General features: G+C 46.5%; 1 protein-coding gene across 3 annotated transcripts in view; it reads right to left on the bottom strand.

Moving 5' to 3' along the window:
- The window catches only part of LOC146865673 (endoplasmic reticulum aminopeptidase 1-like), a 529832-nt gene that overhangs the window by 374680 nt on the left and 134423 nt on the right, over positions 1-20729 (bottom strand). For all 3 annotated transcript variants that reach the window (XM_085632533.1, XM_085632531.1, XM_085632532.1), the window contains exon 5: positions 3560-3680. In XM_085632533.1, the coding sequence (XP_085488659.1) occupies positions 3560-3680 (121 nt within the window). The remainder of the gene's footprint in view (positions 1-3559; positions 3681-20729) is intronic.

The following is a 20729-nucleotide window of genomic DNA, read 5'->3' on the forward strand; positions in this document are numbered from 1 at the left end:
TAGATGGTGGCAGGCCAAAAGTGATGTTGGCCGGCGCCGGAGAAGGCTTTTGAGCTTTTTTCGGCTCGGAGCCTGACGTGTCCTGGAGGGCTGCCTTGTCTTTGATGCGTTGCAAGGACGCTGCAACTTGCCGCACCTGGAGCGCCGACGGTTCTTTGGCGCCAACCGGTTCTGTAGAGGCGGGCGTGGACGTCTTCGGCGCCACTGGGTCATTGAGTCGAGGAGAGGTAGTAGCTGTCGACGGCGTCGATGATTGTGCCTTTGGTGCTGCTTTCGAAGCGGTGTGAGACGCAGCAGCCATTTTGACCTTTGTGGCCGGAGCCGATTGTTTCGGTGCCGGGAGCCGAGGTGGTTTGGCGGTACCGATGGTCTTTTTCCGTGTGTCGGCGCCGACGTCGGCTGCCGCAAGCTCGGCACCGAAGTCCCGTTTGGCGCGGTCGGTGCCGACGGGTTTGGCTGGCGTCGAAGGTGTGGTGGGCTTCGATCCGACCAGTGTCACTTTCAGTTTCGGTTTCTGATGAACCAATACGGCTTTCGGTTTCGATGAAGGGAAACCAGTCGTTTTGGGTAGTAATGGCTGCCGCTGAATGTCCGAGGCCGGGCCAGAGGGCGGGGCCGAAGAACTGCGGGATAGGTCTTGGGTAAGGCCCGAAGGCGATCCCTCGATCGGAGCCATAGACTGACGCACTGAGATATCCTCAGTCTGTACGGGTAGGCCTTGCTCGTCAGCGGAGCTACTCTCTTCGGCCCCTAAGGCCTCATCGTAGTCTCCTACCTCGGTGTCGGCTTCGTCTCTGTGAAAGAGTCGTTCTTCGATGTCTTCCGATCCGGAGTCGTGGTCGGAAGCGGGGCTGGAGGGTAGGTTCTCCACGTCTTCGACATCTTCGTCCTCGGCGCTGAAGATGTTGGTCGGGGCCGGTGCCACTTGCTGCGCTTCAAGTCTCGCTGCTCGTCGATTCCGGAGAGTCTTCTTGGATCGGAATCGGGCACAGGCCATACATGTGGACTCGTCGTGATCCGGTGAAAGGCATTTGTTGCACACCGGATAGACGTCGACATGGGGATATTTCGCGTTGCATACAGGACACCGCTTGAATGGTGTCCTCGATTCCATCGTCGATGTCGGGTCGATGGTCGGGTATGATGCGAAAAAGTTGTTCTTGAAGTTAGTAAACTAACAAATAACTATCGATACCGATCGGGAACAGTACCGACGCGAACTAAAGGCCTTTTGGCCTGTAAAAAGTTTTTCCTAACTTGAGTCAAGATAAGCACATCCGAACCCAATGGCGGAAAAAAACAATCTGAGGATGGAGAGGATGCCCATGCGCACTGTAGTCCAGGGGAGGAGTCACCTATCCCAGGATACTTCGAAGACTCTTCCAGGACAACAACGTGCAAACATCCGGACCCAACACTAGGCGGCGATCTATGCACAGATATGAATTCAGCAGCCCACATGCCTCGAACACACAGGTCGTGGATGCCCTTGAGACTCACATGGTTGGCGGCACACAACTTGCAGAGACAGCTTAATTGGAAGATTGTCTCCTCCAAGACTCAATGTCAGACAAAGCTATCTCACTGACATACAAAAGGATAATGAATAACACACCCGACACTTTGCAAACTCAGAGAGACATCTGGGTAGCAGATGTGGGAGAGCTAGATGACGATGAATGGGAAGAGGCACTGAAGAGACCACGGGTTGTCACAATTAGTACAGGGTTCTGATTAATTCAGCTCTTCATACTGCATACGTCTTACTACTCCAGAACACTCATACACAAATTTGGAAGGGGAGATGGTGTTTTGCTGAGAGACTGTGGTCAGGAGGGCTCCTTTTTCCACATACTCTGGACCTGCCCAGTCATTCAGACATATTGGGAGGGGGTGACATGCATAATGGTGTGGCTACAGAACTTGGAGGTCCTGTTGGAGGCAGAATGGCTTCTGCTTAATACAGAGGATGGACTGGCGTGGCTCAAGTACACAAACATTATGGTTAACAGTGAGAGCCGGGGTGGCCAAACAAAACATGGTGAGAGTGTGGAGCACTATTATGCCCCTCCACGGTAACAGAATGGAGATTGGACATGGACTAATGCAAACAGGCGGAGAGGGTGGTGTATGAAAGCCAAAGGATGCCCTCAGAAGAAGGATAGGGTTTGGGGTGGCTGGCAAGCATATTGTGGATATGGAAAATGAAAGAGTTGGTGCAGAATGGGGAAGTTGAGAACCTGCAATACTGTAATTTGGACATCTGTGGTGTGTTCGTCCTTCCTTCACCTGTGTCAGATGGTGAAAGGTCCTGAGCTTATCTATGGCACTATGCTGAGTGTCTTGTTGTAGTTGAGACTTTACTGTTATCTGAGTTTTTTTGTTTCCTGTGTATTGCACCAAAACAAATAAAAACATTTTTTTAAATAAAAAAAGATGTGGAACAGAGAAATGGTTTGTAAGTGGCATTATGGACAGGATGTAGCCTACTTGGAGTAAACACCCTTAAAGGTTTCTAGATATGGGGTGAATGGCAATATCCACTTGGCGAGGCTCGGCAGGGCTAAGACAAACATTTGAATACATACAGCTTCTCTATTCAATTAGCTCATGCATTAAAAAGGGGGTCAATTATCACTGATGAGTCAACCCTGAAATATAGACTCCGGGATTCAAGGGTGACAAAAAAAATATCACATTGCACGAATGAATAATCCAGCAAGGGAATGGACAGGCCAGAAATCCCACTGATGTGAAACACATAGAAGAGTGGGCACGGTCCAATTAAACATATTGCACAGAATATGTGTCTCCAGGGTAAAACTCAGTCACTTCAATCATTTCACAGGTGACAGCGATCTGCTGGGCTATGGCTAGACTGGGACATTCATACATGCACATTGGGATTGCTCAGTACTGAAGACTAAAAGCACCTATGATCGTGCTGGGGATGTGGGGAGACCAGTCCATTAATTGTTGGCAGAAACGTTTTGCAATCAGGGCATAATACGAGTGTAGTGAATTCTGGCACTGAGTTGGGAAGTGCAACACCTACACTGCATAAACAAATGACTGGTATGGTTGCCGAAGAGTGGTATACATGCAAGAGGCTGCCCAAAAACGTTCGGAAAGACCTATGGTGGCTGGATGACAACATTAACTAAAATTAAGTAGGGTATTGGCGGAAACAGAGAAATTCGTTTTCAGGGGAATATAGATGGGATGGAAACGCATACTAGGGAAACACGTAGGGATACCATTGTAAGGTTCCTTGCACACATGAAATTCACCAACGTGAAGCTGCTCTGTGGTTTGGGTTCTGCACCTGTGCTTATTTTATACTACATAGGTTTAATGCATGGCTTGTACTGTGTGCCATGTTCATGTAACAAAATAAATGAAACATGCTATGAAAATTAGATAAATACATAAGCTTATAATATAAGGAAGCATATATCGGCAACAAAAATAGACAGCTTAGTTTAGCAAATGCATACAACTTTAAATAATTTCTTAGCAAGGGTAAACATGACATCACAATAACGTCAAAAAACACTACCTTGTTTTGGTAATTGATATGGAATGCGAAAATAGTCCTCATAAAACTCCAAAAGTTTGACGGCAGCATCCAATGCGTAATCCGCTTGATTTATCTTGTCTGGAGCAGTGTACACGGATACCTAGTGTATAGAAGAATTTATAATTTTAGAGGGAAGATGTATCCATAACTTAATATAACCACAGGCTGTGCTAAACATGCAGTACATTTTAGAATGATACAACACTAAACTGACCTAATACTGTATATTAAGTGGCATTTATGCCTCACAGAATACAAATATTGACATGTCTTCTCTTCATATTAATTGGTGAGTAATGTGTGATACTCTTTGTGAACTCAAGTGAAAAGCTTAATAGTATAAATATACATTTGGAGTTGATCTGGACCCCATGTATAATTATGTCCACCATCCACCCACAGTAAAGTAATGACTCATTTGCTAAAATAAGTACAAAACCTACTATTAATGAATTTCCAGCCATCCGTCCTATGAGGTGATGCTAACAGTTCATTCTATCCTAAGCACCAATAATCTTATTTAATCACATCTATAAACAATTTAAACAAATATTTAGTTTACTGATATACCTGTGAAGCGTGGATCTATCACTGACTAGAGGTTAATAGAACCTCTTACATATCAAGAGGAGAATGTTCCTCATGCATGGCTGTCTGACTCTTGTTTACATACTCTGATGTAAACCGAACCCATCACACAGTGAGGAAGGGAATAAGTAAAATTTAGAGGTGTGGATTCGGATCATCCACTGAAGATTGAAAGATCCACTTTTTTACAGATAAGAAGGGAAATAGCCTGAGGCGCAGTGCAACTACATATCACGGTCATGGGAAGCAGGAATTAAAGGCCTCTTTGTGTGGGTGTTCTCCAGCGACCTTCAGAATAATGTGTGTTGAGGGATCCTTCAAAGATATTTTTTTTTCTTTCGAGAGAGTATGGTCGGTTCTTGAAGATAATTTTGTTGATTATCCAACACAAATGAAGCAGGGTGCAGGCTGGGAGGGGGATGTAATATAGATATTTTACAGCAGGTGTGGCGTGACTAAAGGCTCCTGCATTTAGCCTAACCTTCATTGGATTCAGAGAGACTGGTTAGCAGTGTGTTGCCCCGTCTATGTAAAACAAGATAAGGCTTGATCTCTGGTTCAAGAGTTGTAGGCAGAGAGGAAGGGATCGATTTTACAAAAAAGGCTAATAGAAAACCAGTTACATCGAACACTGTTTGTGAAAAATATTTCTCAATTTACTGTGATGTATTCCATAGCAGGTCCAAAGAACATGATGTAATTTTGTAGTTCATTGGAAACCATAACTCTGGAAATATTCTTATCTTGGAGATCTATTCTATTACACCCAATTTCTTTTTTAAATGCTGTCAAAAATTATATTAAAACTATAGCCCCTTGTGCTAAATCTGGCTTCCATGACATCGGCTGCATTCATATAATGCTTATTAGATGCAAATTTGGCTTTGTCCATACAAAATTCACCATAGACTATACTTCATTATGGTGTGACTCGGATTACATCTGCAGGCAAATAGATTCGATTGGATAAAGATTATTTTCTAAAGAAAGAAGCGGTTGTAGCAGGAGGAAGCACTTTGCTTTGTAAATTAAATCGCACTGGTTGTGCCTGAGGAAGTGAACTGAAGGCCCCAAGCAATCTCATTAAAGAATGTTAATACACTGTTACAGCAGTTCATGTGCGGAACTCCAAACAATAAAAAGATCACCAATGGGATGGATCTAGATTTGATTTTTGGTATTATATTCTTCAAAGCCTAGACCCGAAATGGAATATGCTACTTACCAGTATGCATCTGTTCTTGGCATGTAGAGCTGCAGAGTTGTACACTTAGCATAGATCGCCATCTGGTGTTGGGCCTGGATGTTTGCAGTTTGTTTTTGTTCTTTGGAAGTCACGAGTTCGGTGACTCCTCCTTCGGTCCGTACTGCGCATGGGCTTCGGCTCCATCCTCAGATTGTTTTTCGCCAACAGGGAAATGATGGAGCGTAGTAATAACAGTGAGAAACCCATGTGTGTTGTATCTAAATAAGATGGACTGGAACGGATACAGGTAGCCGGGGAGGCGGGTGGGCGTGTACAACTCTGCAGCTCTACATGCCAAGAACAGATGCATACTGGTAAGTAGCATATTCCGTTCGAGGCATATGAGCTGCAGATTGTACACTTAGCATAGATTATATAGCAGTACCCAACCTTAGCGGCGACCACCGGTATCCGTTGCAGCGGTTTGAAAAAGTGTCTTTAGTACAGCCTGGCCCACACTAGCTTGCTGCTTGGAATGCACATCTACACAGTAATGTTTTGTGAAGGTGTGCGGTGTTGACCACGTGGCTGCTTTGCAGATGTCATCTAAGGGTATGTTTCCTAGAAAAGCCATAGAAGCCCCTAACTTTCTAGTAGAGTGGGCTTTAGGTGGAACAGATAATGTTCTTTTTGCCTTTTGATAGCAAATTTGTATACACTTTACAATCCACCTAGCTATCCCTGATTTAGAGATGGGGTTGCCTTTATGTGGTGGAGAGAAGGAAACGAACAATTGTTTAGTCTTCCTGAAGGGTTGCGTTCTTTGTATGTAGTACAGCAAAGCCCTTTTAACATCGAGTGTGTGTAAGGCTCTCTCTGCAACAGATTGAGGTTGCGAGAAAAAGACAGGTAATTCCACCGATTGATTGAGATGGAAGGGGGAAATGACCTTGGGCAGAAACTTCGGATTTGTACGAAGTATGACCTTGCTGTGATGTATTTGTAGGAAGGGTTCCTGTATAGTGAATGCTTGTATTTCACCAACCCTTCTAAGGGAAGTGATAGCTACGAGGAAAGCTGTTTTCCAGGTGAGGAACTGTAGCTCACATTTATGCATTGGTTCAAAGGGTGGACCCATTAGCCGTGTAAGAACTACATTTAGATTCCATACAGGGGAAGGTGGTGCCCTGGGAGGAATTACTCGTTTAAGGCCTTCCATAAAGGCCTTAATAGCGGGCACTCTAAAGAGTGATAAATGCTGTCTGTTTTGTAGATAAGCAGCAATCGCTGCTAGGTGTAGGCGTATGGATGAATATGCCAGGTTACACCTGTGAAGATGGAGCAGATAGCATATGATGTGCTGTATGGATGCATCTAAAGGGTTGATTGTATTGTTACGGCAGTAAATTACAAATCTCTTCCACTTTGCGGCATAGCATGCTCTAGTGGTAGGACGTCTGGCTTCCATGATAATGTTCATGCAATCAGGGGGAAGGTTAAGGTATCCAAATTCTAAGATTTCAGGAGCCAGATCGCAAGGTTGAGCTGAGCTGGGTCCGGGTGCCCGATTTCTCCATGGTTCTGGGTTAGGAGGCATGGGGACAGGTGCAGTTTTTGATGTGGCACCACCGATAGCTGTAGTAGTGTGGTGTACCACGGCTGCCTGGCCCATGTTGGGGCTACCAGAATGAGTGTGAGGGAGTGCTGTTGTAGCTTCCTTACCACTAACGGAATTAGTGGGAGAGGTGGAAAGGCGTATGCAAATCTGCCTGACCAGTTCATCGATATCGCATTGCCTTTGGACAATGGGTGTGGGTATCTGGCGGCGAAGCTTGGGCATTTTTTGTTTTCGTGGGTGGCGAAGAGGTCTATCTGAGGATGCCCCCACTGTTGGAAGAATGGGTGAAGAACTTGTGGATGCAGTTCCCATTCGTGTAGTTGTTGCGTTTGTCTGCTGAGCAGATCTGCCATGGTGTTTTGTACGCCTGGAACGTGCTGTGCCAGGAGAAAGATGTTTTGGGGAATTGCCCATCTCCATATGCTCTGGGCTAAGCGGGAGAGCTGGGGAGAGTGTGTCCCCCCCTGTTTTTGGATATAATACATTGCAGTCATGTTGTCTGTGCGAATGAGGACTGCTTTGCCCGAAATCTGTTTTTGAAAAGATTTTAGGGCTAGAAAGATCGCCAAGAGCTCCAGATGGTTGATGTGGAGCGATTTTTGCTGTGGCGTCCATAGACCTTGCATTGTGAGGTGTAAGAGGTGCGCTCCCCAGCCGGAGAGCGATGCGTCCGCTGTTAGAATCACCTGAGGAACCGGGTCCAGGAACGGCCGCCCTTTGGAAAGGTTTGTGGTGTTCCACCACTGCAGAGAGTGATGGGTGCGGCCGTCCACCAACACCAGATCCGTCAGCTGACCCTGGGCCTGGTTCCACTGTTGTGCTAGGCACTCTTGAAGTGGACGCATGTGGAGTCTTGCATGGGGCACTATGAAAATGCAAGACGCCATCATTCCTATGAGCTTCATAAACACTCTTGCTGGAAGAGAGTGTTGAGGAAGGAATGTTTTGCGTGAGGCTTGAATGCTTGCGATTCTGGCTGAGTTTGGATAGGCAATACCCTTGGAGGTGTCTATAGTGGCCCCGAGATATTGCTTTGTGTGAGATGGTAGGAGGTGGGACTTTTGGTAGTTCACCGTGAAGCCTAGCTGGTGGAGCAGTTGGATGGTGCTGTTTGTATGTTGCACACATTGGTCGTAGGACGCGGCTTTTATCAGCCAGTCGTCTAAGTAAGGGAAGACGTGAATATGTTGACGTCTGAGGTGTGCTGCTACTACCGCTAGGCATTTGGTAAACACCCGTGGTGCGGTGGTGACCCCGAAGGGGAGAACCGTGAATTGGTAATGCTGACCGTCCACCACGAACCTGAGGTACTTCCTGTGAAAGTATGAGTCTTTCAGGTCCAAGGTAGTGAGAAAGTCTCCCTGACAGAGGAGCGGGAGGACTTGTTGTAGGGTGACCATGTGGAAATGGTCTGAATGTATGTAGGCATTTAGAGGCCGGAGGTCCAGAATGGGCCTCAGGGTCCCGTCTTTCTTTGGTATTAAGAAATATAGAGAGTAGACCCCTAGATTTTGCTGATTGACGGGGACCTGCTCTATAGCGTGTTTTTGGAGGAGGGAGAGTACCTCCTGTTTGAGCAGTGTGGAATGTTCTTGAGACATTGGACGGTGCCTTGGTGGGATATTGGGTGGGGTAGATGTTAGCTCGAGACAGTACCCTGACCGAATAATTTGGGTCACCCATTTGTCCGATGTTATGGACTCCCATGCGTGGATAAAGTTTTGCAGTCTGCCCCCGACCGGGGTGGGATGGTCTGGGGGGAGGGAAGGGGAGTCATTGTGCGGGCGGGGTTGCAGAACGGGTGGTGTTAGTTTTGCCCCTGCCCTTATTGTTGTTGCCTCTAACCACCCCTTTGGTTGCCCTTTGAAAAGGTATTTTGAGGAGGGGACTTGTAGGAGGTAGAGGCGCTATCGGTGGAGAAGCCTCTGCCTGTGCTACGAAAGGATGAGCGTCGAAAGGAGCGTTTAGGGGCCTGTGATTGTAGTGCCCCCATAGACTTTGCTGTGTCTGTGTCCTTTTTCATCTTTTCTAATGCTTCGTCCACCTTTGGGCCAAAGAGAGTTTGTTGGTCAAAGGGGTGATTTAGTATGGACGCCTGGACTTCAGGCTTGAAACCTGAGATCCTGAGCCAGGCATGACGACGAAGCAGGACACTGGTATTTATGGCTCTAGAAGCAGTGTCGGCTGCATTGAGGGCACACTTAATGGAGGTGTTTGTAATTAGTTTACCCTCCTGTATGAGGTCATGAGCCTTGCGTTTGTGTTTTTCGGGGAGGTGCTGCATAAGAGCCTCAAGCTCGTCGTAGTGTGCTCTGTCATAGCGCGCAAGTAGCGCTTGTGTATTTGCAATGCGCCACATGTTTGCAGCTTGGGAGGCGGTGCGTTTGCCAGACGCGTCTAGAAGTTTGGATTCCTTATCTGGCGGTGGGGCTTCTCCTGAGGACTGGGAGTTAGCCCGCTTTCTAGCTGTGGACACAACTAGGGAATCTAAGGGAGCAGGGCCCTTAATGTATGCAGGGTCTGTGGGTGCCGCCTTGTACTTTTTTTCGATTCTAGGGTTCAATACCCTGGCCCTGACAGGGTCTTTGAACACCTCTGCAGCATGCTTGGTGACACCTTTAAGCATGGGCAAGATAGACGTGGACTTGTCCTGAATGTCAAATGTGTCCAGTAGAAAGTCGTCTTCCACTGGTTCGCTATGCATGTCCACCCCATGGTAGTGTGCTGCTCTCTGCACTAAGTGATGAAACCCTAAGGAGTCCTCTGGAGGAGACGGCCTGGATGGGTATAGGTCGTCTTGAGGCATATCCGGTATGTCAGGGTTGTGGTAGTCTTCCCATGGGTCTGGGGTCCCCGGTGGAGTGGGGTCCATTGGGGCGTCCGCCGGGTCATAATCTGGATCCCCGTCATGCGGATCTGGGGACGGGGTCGGGGAGTGATGAGGTAAGGGTGGCGGAGACCTGGGAGGGGGAGGGGGTGGAGGAGGTGGAGGAGGAGGTAGTGGGGAGGGCACTCTGAGAGGAGAAGTAGCAGAGTCCTTCCGCTTGGGCGGTGGAGGAGGAGCCGGTCTGTCAAGACGTCTTTTCTTGACAACTAAAGTCAATAGCCCAGTCTTTGGATCTTTAAATAGAGTCTTTTGCAAAGGGTCTGGTGTAAAGAGATCCAGTGGCGCCGAATCGTCCGCTGGCGCCGATGTTTTCGGAGCCGAGGGTTTCGATGGTTTCTGTGCGCCATGCTTTTTCGGAACCTCCGGTTTTTTCGGCGTCGAAGGAGTTTTCGGCGCCGGAGCCGACAGATTTGTGTTTGTGTTTTGTCGGCACCGAGAGTCCAGGCTTCGGCACCGGTGGCTTCGGAGTCGAGCTGGGTATCACTTTTTTCGGTGCCGGAGGGTGTTTTTCGGCACCGGGCATCAGCTGGCTCGAATCTGAGCTGCCGTGAGACTTCTGAGGCTTTGACACCGGGCCCGAAGGTGGGGTGATAGAAGCTGTGTGCTTGGTTTTGCCCAGGCCTGCAGGCGAGGGTGTAACCGGAGTCTCTTTGGTTTTGGGCGCGGGGGTGGGAGGGGGTACAGTACTCACGACCCGCTGCGCCGGTGTGATGTCCTCCACGTCGGAGTCGTCGGCCTCGGAAGCGCTGACGACGTCGTCCTCCTGCTCGGTGTGTAGTTGCCCCGAAGCTTCGGCGTCGTCTCCGAAGATGTCCGGTGGAGCTGCAGACGATGAGTGCGCCATGGTGCGTCGAGCTCTTCGATCCCGGATGGTCTTTTTTGATCGAAAATATTTACAGGCGGGGCAGTCTCTAGCCTCGTGTTCTGGAGAGAGGCAAAGGTTACACACCTGATGGAGGTCGGTGTGGGGAAATTTAGACCCACATTTTGGGCACTTTTTGAACGGAGTCCTTTCCATCGACTGGGACCGGAGTCGAGGAGGGCCCGAAGGCCGGTGCCGATGTACGGGATGGAGAAAAGTGCCGCTTCGAGAGATGAAGATGATGATGAAGAAACTCGAAGAAACGAGGATTTTCCGTCGAGGCTGGAACCGTAGAAGTTCGAAGCCGGAGCACGAAGTATCACATCCGAGCCCGATGGCGGAAAAAAACAATCTGAGGATGGAGCCGAAGCCCATGCGCAGTACGGACCGAAGGAGGAGTCACCGAACTCCTGACTTCCAAAGACTGTCCAAAGAACAAAAACAAACTGCAAACATCCGGGCCCAACACCAGATGGCGATCTATGCTAAGTGTACAATCTGCAGCTCATATGCCTCGAACATTTGTTTTCTCCCAAAAATACTTCCTGAAGTAGGCATATAATCGGATAACTGTTGAACCCTTAGCAGTCTCACAGAATTGTAATAAATGCTCCCCCCTCACTAAGGACATTTTTGTCTTCAAGAATAAATGTGGCTATTCCAATCAACATTTAATGTGATCTTAATAAGATGCAGGTGTCTCAGAAACAATGAATTTAAGTGCTTGTGAGCCATCACTTTGCTGAACAGGGGTGCAAAGGTAGAAGGCATCAAGGGTTACCAATAGCCAGCCAACCCTCCAATGAACAATAGGGGAGAGGATGTAGCCTAACGGATATGGCGGTCAATCTCAAATCTAGGGAACTGGTTTCAAGTCTAGGCAATGATGCTCAACATCCTGTGATTCTGGGTAAATCACGTGATCTCCCCGTGCCTAACAAAAATCAATGTGTCCTTGTGTAACGCAACTGGTGCTCATGTAAAGCGCTCAGATACCTTTGGGTCAAGTTCGCACTATATAAAACAAAAAATAATAATGTTCTCACTTAATGCATCTACTATGCTAGCAACTGGTCTTCCTGAGATGAGGTTAGTGATTTATCAGTTTCAGAAAGAAAATTACAGATGTGACAGAAAATTTACTTTTCAGAAATCTACATTTGCCTCAGTCAATGAGCCTTCAAGAAATCCACAGGTCAATCAGGGACTCCATTTTCTGTATATCAGTCTGTACAGTGCCATTGTTTTAATAACTAATTTGGAGTCTTCCTTCAACATTTATTAATAATCGAGTCATCGTTGTCTAAATGTTTGAAAGCTTCTATCTTAATTAAATTAGAGATGGAACTTGCCTCTAGTACTATACAAGTGAGTGAAGGTATATACTGATTACACTCAATCAAGTTTCTTAAAACTAATGATTAAGGATCCTCGGATGGGGAACACCACCATCCAAACTATTTGCAGGAAAGCTACACTCAACAACCCTGAACTGGGATGAAAACTTTACAATTACCTTTGCTAATAGAAATCCTATCGTAGAGACGTATTAAATTCTCAAGATCCCCTATAAATAAACTACTATTATATAGGGCTGTTAGAGGAGTCCTGTCTCTTTTTGGTGGTTTAAGTGCAAAGAAAAATTAGTTTGCCCAAAAACTGCTAAATGGATATAATGGCCAGTTATCAGTCCTTACTGGTAAGTAGGGTGGTGAGTAAAGCCTTAATCTCTAGAAACATGGATCTAAGAAGGATTGCTCAGTAGAGGAAGTTCATCGGACCTCAGAATTAAATCCTGTGCGGCTGGACTGAATTAAAGTATAAATTCTGATCAAAGCTTCCCACGAGTGTTCTCAAAGCACATTAAGTAATGCCCAATCCAGTCAGTTGATGTACTTCATCTGTACTTAAATAAAAGAGACAATGCACCAGAAGAAAGACATTTGCCAGATGCACATCTCACTTCATTGTTTTCCGCTCAAGGCCAGGAGCAGGCTTACAAAAAGGAAAAGTAATGCATGCTCCGCCTACTTGGAAAAAGAGCTGCACTGTCATTTGATGAAATATAAAGTAAAGGACATGATGAAAAGTAAGAGAAAAGCACAGTTGACTGAAGTTTGTGTGGAGGCCATAATGATGGTGGTGGCCATATTAATGGAGTGCACTTCCAAGAGTCAGGAAGACCTTGAAGACCAGCTGACAAATAAACCAAAGAGCATCTACATGACCGAAGGGTCAAGGATCTGAAGAGAACATTACAGAATTGTCAATTTGGTGATTGTATCATCCTTGACATGTACAATCCAGGACATTGTTTGAGCCACATCTTACCCTTTCCAAATCCAGAGATGCATGGGGTTGTACCTCTTCATCCAGGATCTTTGTTTTTTAACCGATGTGCTGTGGCCAGTCACATGAATCTGAAACAATCTGGATTACCAGTTCAGTCTTTATGAATCCTAGAAATAACTATATGAAGCCAATTACATAGGCTCCACTGATAGGTTTATGGGTCTCGCTCACTCCAACACTAATGGTGATCTTGCAGTGTTCAGATCACTCTGTATTGCCCATGAGCGTCATTAACATGCCATCCAAATAAGGATTCTTCATCATAAGGCATGTCCAAGATTCTACTTCTCATCTCTGCTTTTAAAAGAGGTAGATCGTAGCCACACTTGTCAGTGCAAAACAGCAGCTCCTACCAGCTATCTAAAACTAGTGGTGCCAATGTCCACGGTGTTGTCAATAATAGTGGAGGATATAGGATCCCTTTAATGCAGAACAGCCTACACCTTGACCATTTTTGTCATCTGGAACAAGTCTAGATGGGGCCCAATGTCCAACCACATTTGTCCATCGTATCTGGCAAGATAAAGCATTGCCAGAGCTATTGATGCCTTGATAGATGCTGCAGCTGTAGAGGAAAACCTCTTCACAAAGTTACGAAGCCCTCTGCCTTCCCTGTAAGGTAGTACAGACTGTGGGGATGTAAGATTTCTGTATAGTTCCTTTGACTGCATGCATAATAACAGAGTCTGACCGAGGATGACCAATCAGGCAAGCAGCATATCTTCCAGTGCTTTGTATTTTTTCCAGACTGGGAACAACGGCTGCTTTAGAGGCTGGGTGTCTTATAACCTTTAGCCCCTCAGACCAGATATGGTGAATAATAGGTACTGATTAATAGGTACTGCTATGTTAGTTATGCATGTAGAGGGCAGGAGGTAGAATCTCCATTATTTTGAGGAATAAATATCACCGTAAAATCCAGAAGCTGCCCATCCCTGATCGTGAAGCGCTATCTTTTTCACTATGCCTTACCCACAAACTCACAATTTCTGGGGCTCTGATTTATCGGCCTCTGGGTTATGCTGGGAAGTGGTGTTCAGTGAATCTGAAACTACATGCCCCTTATATTCTAAAATGTGCAAATTTTACACTCTAAAATGATTTTAATATTCATCTTGAAGCTCCCACGTGTAACTTAGCAGCAGTGCTCATACAGGATATAAGTGTGTTAAATCGAGGTATTATTAACTCAGCACCTACACGAAGCGGGCCACCTTCTTGATCCTATTTTTTTAAAAATATTATGGACCTTACTTTGGACCTGCCCCTGCCTTTAGCTTGGTTAGATCATCCAACAGTATCATTCTCTTTTAGGGACCAAGCTACTCCTGCTATAAGACCAGTCACTGCCCTGGATAAATCGAGGAACTGGTCGCGATTAGATGCCACGGTTCTGAATGTATATTTGTGCTGCACTGTATTTGACTTGATACAGATAATGGACCAAGATCAACCTTTGGATTACGAATTCCTCGCAGGCAACACTGCCAACGACATCAAGGTCCTGCAGGAGAATCCATCTCTGCAATATTTGGTTCAGCAAAGCCCTTTGTCAAGAGAAAAATGCTGTAGGGTGCTACAAAGAGAATGAAGAAAGTTCTATGATGAAGATCCCAAAGTAGAGTATAAACTAGCTCTATTTTATCTAAATTATCCTGGACATTATCCTCCCGTAAGGCAGCCAGAGCAGCATTTTACTTGGACAAAATATTCAGTGCCTAAAATTGTCAGAAGACACTTTTTAATGTGGTCAGGGAACTGTTGGATCATAGTAAAATATCTCCGGTGCCTTCGCTGTGCCAAAATCAATGCAAAGATCTAGCACATTTCTTCATAAAAAAAGGTGGCTGATATTCAGAGCAACCTTACAACGGCTTATATGGTTGATGAGCAGACTGCCTATTCTTCCCTTTGTATCAGCGCTGGGATCATGTGCCAAGAAGGGAAGATGACTCATTATATATGCCTTCTGCCTCTCTTAAAATGGAGCCACTGTCCCAGTTGGACCTTACGCAGTTTCTGACCATACTTAGCTCAATTAAATCGGGCTCACCGCTCGATACACTCCTTCCATCAAAACATATCCTTTTGGACCTAGATCCTCTTTAAATGGTGGTTGGACTGCTCAATTCCTCACTACGAAGGGATTGATACGGCTGGCCTTGAAACATGCCATGGTCTTACTTCTTTAAAAAAAAGTTTAACCTTGTGCCCCACTAATTGGTCCAAGTTCAGACTAATTTTAATGCTGCCTCTCTTCTCCATGATTTTGGAGAAGCACATAAACTCACAGCTTACACCTTCGTGAAAGTCCAAAACTTTCTGCATCCACTGCAGTTGGGCTTTAAGGCAGGACACAGCACCAAATCCACCCTACTAGGAGTCATGGAACATCTGAGATGACTCTTAAATGAGGGCTGAACAGCCGCACTGATTTTATTAGATCTAAGCATGACTTTCAAAACTGTGTCGCATTCCATCCTCCTAGAAAGGCTAAGGACATTGTGACTTCAAGGCTCAGCTTTAGGCTGGATGACATTATTCTTGGAAGGTCATTCCTTCAGAGGCTTCTCAACCAGAGCTAGATCAAAGCTGCAGGCCCTCACTTACGGTGTCCTCCAGGGCTCGGCCCTAAGCCTGATGCTCTTCAACGTATACATTCGCCCCCCAGCAGACGTGGTGGAGAGTTGTGGACTAACCCTCTTTTCGCATGCAGATCACACACCAATTATATCTTGCTGTCATCTGCTCAAAGACACAGCACTGGAAAATCTGTGCTTCAGTAAGATTTCCACTTTGATGGGAATTAATGCACTCAAACTTAACTGTGAGAAAACAGAGGTCATGGTGTTAGGAAAAAACCTACAGTTATGGTGCCCCCAGCAATGGCCAGAAGCTCTTGGAGCCCTTCTGGAATTGTCCTCCAAGGTTAAGAACCGTGGCTTCTGGTTGGATGAGAGGCTATCTATGAAACCGCAGGTGGCATCTACATGCTTTGCAGTGCGGAGATGGATCTCAAAGATCATTGGCATGATTCCACCACCAGCCCAGAAAACAGTGGTCCAAGCTTTGATTCTGTCTACAATTGGTTATGGGAACATCCTATATCTAGGAACAGATAGGGCAGCTATCCGGCATCTACAAGCCGGGGTCAGACTATTTTATCACCTCCCAAAGCATGCTTCATGTCAAATCTTCTCAGTGAGCTAAAGTGGCTCACTGTGGATAAACGGATACTGTTCAAAGCCTTGGACTATATGAATAAGGCTAGATCGAAGCCAGGCCCACAATATATTCAAGATCTGGTGGTGCCTTACCAGCTTGCGCGTATGCTTCGATCATGCAACCAGTTTTTCTGTACAGTATCTAGAGTTCATCTAGCGCACATGGGAAGCCAGTCCTTTGCGTACCTAGGCCCAAAGCTGCTGAATGACCGTCCAGAATCTCGGAGAAGCTGTACTTCCCTCAGTGTGTTTCGCAAAAATCTTTATTATTATTTAGAAATGTATAAAGCGCTCAGCTACCCCCAACGGGGGTGTCCCGGCACTGACAACGTGAGAATAAGAAGGTCAGGGAGGGAAAATTGAAGAAGAACGGAGAGGCTAGGGGCGAGAGAAGAACCAGGTCTTCAGTTTCCTTCGAAACAGAGGTTCAGATGTCAGAAATCTGAGTTCCACCGGTAGTTGATTACATAGTCTGGAGGTGGCCACGGCAAAGGCCCTGCCACCCGTACGAGCCAGGCTGAAGCGTGGGCAGTACATAAGGCGAAGATGGTTAGATCTCAGATCCCGTGTCGCCTGAGTCAACCTGAGTCTATGCATAAGATATGCAGGCCCTCTGCCATTGAGAGCTCTGAAAGCAAGAACTAGAGCTTTAAACTGAATGCGATATTTCACTGGAAGCCAGTGTAGTTTGGCCAAATAAGGTGAAATCGAATGGCAGTAGGGAATGTTACAGATCAGCCTGGCAGCCGAATTCTGCACTGTCTGCAAACGATTGATGAGGTACTCTGGGGCCCCAACGCACATACTGTTAGCGTAGTCCAAGTGGGATGTTATTAAGGCATGGACTACAGTTCTGCGGGACTCAAGAGGCAAAAAAGGGATGATTTTTTTAATCATTCAGAGTTTTCCAAAACAGGATGATGAGACTTTGTTAATTTGGGTTTTGCAGGAAAGCGCTGTGTCAAATTAAAAGCCTAAATTGCGAGCAGCTTGAACTGGCGCCGGGGGAGGATTAAGTTCAGATGGCCAGCAAATGTTGGGAGGGATTGCAGATTTCTGATTGAAAAAAAGAACTTCCGTTTTATCAGCATTCAATTTTAAGTTGTTAATAGACATCCAAGAGGCGATGTTAACCAGGCATTGGCGGAAATTAGCTAAGGAGCTTTCAGAGTGATCCTTAAATGAGAACACAAGCTGAGTATCATCAGCATAAAAGATCACTCTGACGCCCCAAGATTCGACCACCTTCGCCAGCGGCCTAAGGTACACATTAAATAGGAGTGGGCTCAGGGCAGATCCCTGCGGAACCCCCCATATAAATGGTTTCTCCGTGGAAACGAAAGAGCCAAGGGCGACCTGTTGGAATCTGCCCGTCAGAAATGATTTCACCCAAGCCAGCGGGATCCCTCCAATGCCCACCTCCAAAAGACGGTTCAGCAAGATGTTATGGGAGATGGTGTTGAATGCTGCGGATAGGTCGAGGAGGACCAGCATGGCCTCCTCTCCCCTATCCACACATTCGCGGATTGATTCAGACGCTTCCAGCAGGGCTGACTCAGTGCTAAAGTTTGGCCTGAAGCCTGACTGGGTGTCATGAAGCAGATGGTTCGTTTCTAGATATTCGGACAATTGCTCTTGTACCGCCTTCTCTAACACTTTAGCTGGTTTAGGGAGAAGTGAAATGGGCTGGTAGTTACTAAAACATAATGGGTAGGCACCCGATTTTTTCAAGATTGGCAGTAACAACGCATGTTTCCACGAGGAGGGAAAAAGGCCCGATTGCAAGGAGGAGTTCCAGATTTTTAACAGAGGTTTAATCAATAGCGGAGCTATTTCATTCAGAATCTGAGCAGGGGCTGGATCGAGCCGGGAACCGGACTTACATTTAAGATACAGGGACAAGGCGTGATCTTCAGACAGAGGTTTAAAAGAGGTAAATACTTCAGCGCACGTGGTGTCATTGGGTGAAGCAACTGCTGTAGGAATCTGTTGAATAGTTGCCGTAATGTTCACGATTTTCTCATGAAAGAAGTCTGACAAGCCATCGCTAAGTTGTTGACTGGGGATGACAGGGCATGCCAAAGCAGAGGGATTAGCAAACTCCTTAACAATGTTAAAGAGGGCCTTGGTGGAGTTTTCAGCTCTTTTAATTGTATCCGAAAAATACTGTTTCATGACAGTGCGTTTGAGTTTATGGAACTCTTTGAGAGCTGATCTATAGAGGGCTTTGGACCCCGGGTCATATGATCGGCGCCAGATACGCTCCAATTTATTGCATTTACTTCTATTGTCCCGTAGTATCGATGAGAACCATGGGGCTGAGGGTTTAGATCGTAAAGAGGAGAGGTTCTGCAAAGGGGCAATTTGTTCAATGGCAGCAGAAAGATCTTTATTAAAAGTAGATACAGCTACATTGAGATCAGCATCGAGAGGATCAGGGCTAATCCTAGACAAATGTTCCATGGCCATGCAAGTGACTTTATGCCACTTTCTACCCTGATCTCTGATGGTAGGAGTCATCTTAGGTGGTCTGGGAGTAGAAACTTCAAATGGAATTAGGTAGTGGTCAGACCACGTAAGGGGCCTGGGTGGAAAAACATTAAGGTCGGACCAGCTGGAAAAAATTAAATCAAGGGTATGTCCTGCAGAGTGAGTGGGGCCTTTGACTTTTTGGGTTAGATTCAAGCCTTGCATGGAGTCCAAAAGATTTTTGGCACGTGTACAATCATATACATCAATATGATGATTAAAATCACCTAATACAGTGAAGTGAGGGTGTTTAAGGGAAAGATCTGCAATGGCCGCCAGTAATGAGGCAATTGCAGGCTGGGGAGTGTTACGGGGGCTGTATACCAGAGCGCCTGAGAATATGGCAGTGGAGGCATCTAAGATGGAAAAATAGAGTGCCTCTATAGGACCTATATTGGGGATTTTCCTAGAGGTGATAGTTAAATGATTCTGTAAAATAACAGCAATTCCACCACCAGGCTTTCCTCCCTCGCGGCTAATTCCCATTAGGCGATAGCCAGGGGGTGTGGCCAAGGCAATATCTGGATTAGAAGAATCCTTGATCCACGTCTCTGTGAGAAAAAGTAAATCCCAGGACATCTCAGAGAGTAGTAGCCATATGTCACTTGCGTGACAAGGCAGAGAGCGGCAGTTCAATAGGCCGGCCGTGTAGAGTCGAGTTGGAGTGGGAGGAATAAATGTAGGGGAAGGGATAGATGTATTAGTCGAAAAAGAAAAAGTGCATTGCTCACATTTAAAATGAGGACGGGTAAGCAAGGTCAGATTACAACGCACCTGGGGGATACAAGCTTCCTTGTTCAAGGCCATCAGCTGGGATCTAGACCAGGAGTGCCTTAGGGTGGGATGGACACCGGCAGCGTAACTGGCCCTAGGCCCGGAACTGGCGCGGACGGGCGCAGACGGGCTTGCCTTTGGCGAGCCGCCGGCGCGCCCGCTGCGCCCGTCCACTGCGCCTCCTATGCCAGGGAACCATTTTATGCCTGTGTGGCGGGAGGGGCCTAGCACTAGACCGATCGCCAGCTCCTCGCCTCACTCAAGATGGCGCCCGAAGTCGTCAACCCCAAGCAGTACCTAATCGTCTGCAATGGGTGCGATGGCGCTTCAAGGAGGACAATGGGTTCCCAGCATGTGAGTACAGGCTCAAAGTGCGCGAAACCTTGTATTTAAAATGAAATTAGAATCAGCATAAAAGCGAGTTAAAGCGCAAGTGCAAGTTCAAGATAGAGTAAAACAATAAGTCACAATCTCAACATACGCTAGCACAGGGTCCCGGCTTCCGCCTCAGGACCTTCTCATTCAATCGTTAGTCATTGAGTGAAGAGAGTTCACCGGGTTTTTATGCCTGTGTGGCGGGAGGGGCCGAGCACTAGACCGCTCGCCAGCTCCTCGCCTCACTCAAGATGGCGCCCGAAGTCGTCAACCCCAAGCAGTACCTAATCGTCTGCAATGGGTGCGATGGCGCTTCGAGGAGGACAATGGGTTCCCAGCATGTGAGTACAGGCTCAAAGTGCGCGAAACCTTGTATTTAAAATGAAATTAGAATCAGCATAAAAGCGAGTTAAAGTGCAAGTGCAAGTTCAAGATAGAGTAAAACAATAAGTCACAATCTCAACATACGCTAGCACAGGGTCCCGGCTTCCGCCTCAGGAACTTCTCATTCAATCGTTAGTCGTTAGTCGGCCCAAAGCTGCTGAATGACCGTCCAGAATCTCAGAGAAGCTGTACTTCCCTCAGTGTGTTTCGCAAAAATCTTTAAGACCTCAAGAATCAAGATGACATTGGGAAAGCTAACATTAAACTTTTTGATTGCGATACCTAGTATTTGCTCTAGCAGGGCAAACAGGAATACTTCTGGCTTGAACCAGGGCCAGCAGTTCCGGCATGCTTTCTTCTTTAGAGTGGA

Source organism: Triturus cristatus, chromosome 2_1 (genome assembly GCF_964204655.1).
Source record: "Triturus cristatus chromosome 2_1, aTriCri1.1, whole genome shotgun sequence".
In the NCBI taxonomy this organism is placed as follows: domain Eukaryota; kingdom Metazoa; phylum Chordata; class Amphibia; order Caudata; family Salamandridae; genus Triturus; species Triturus cristatus.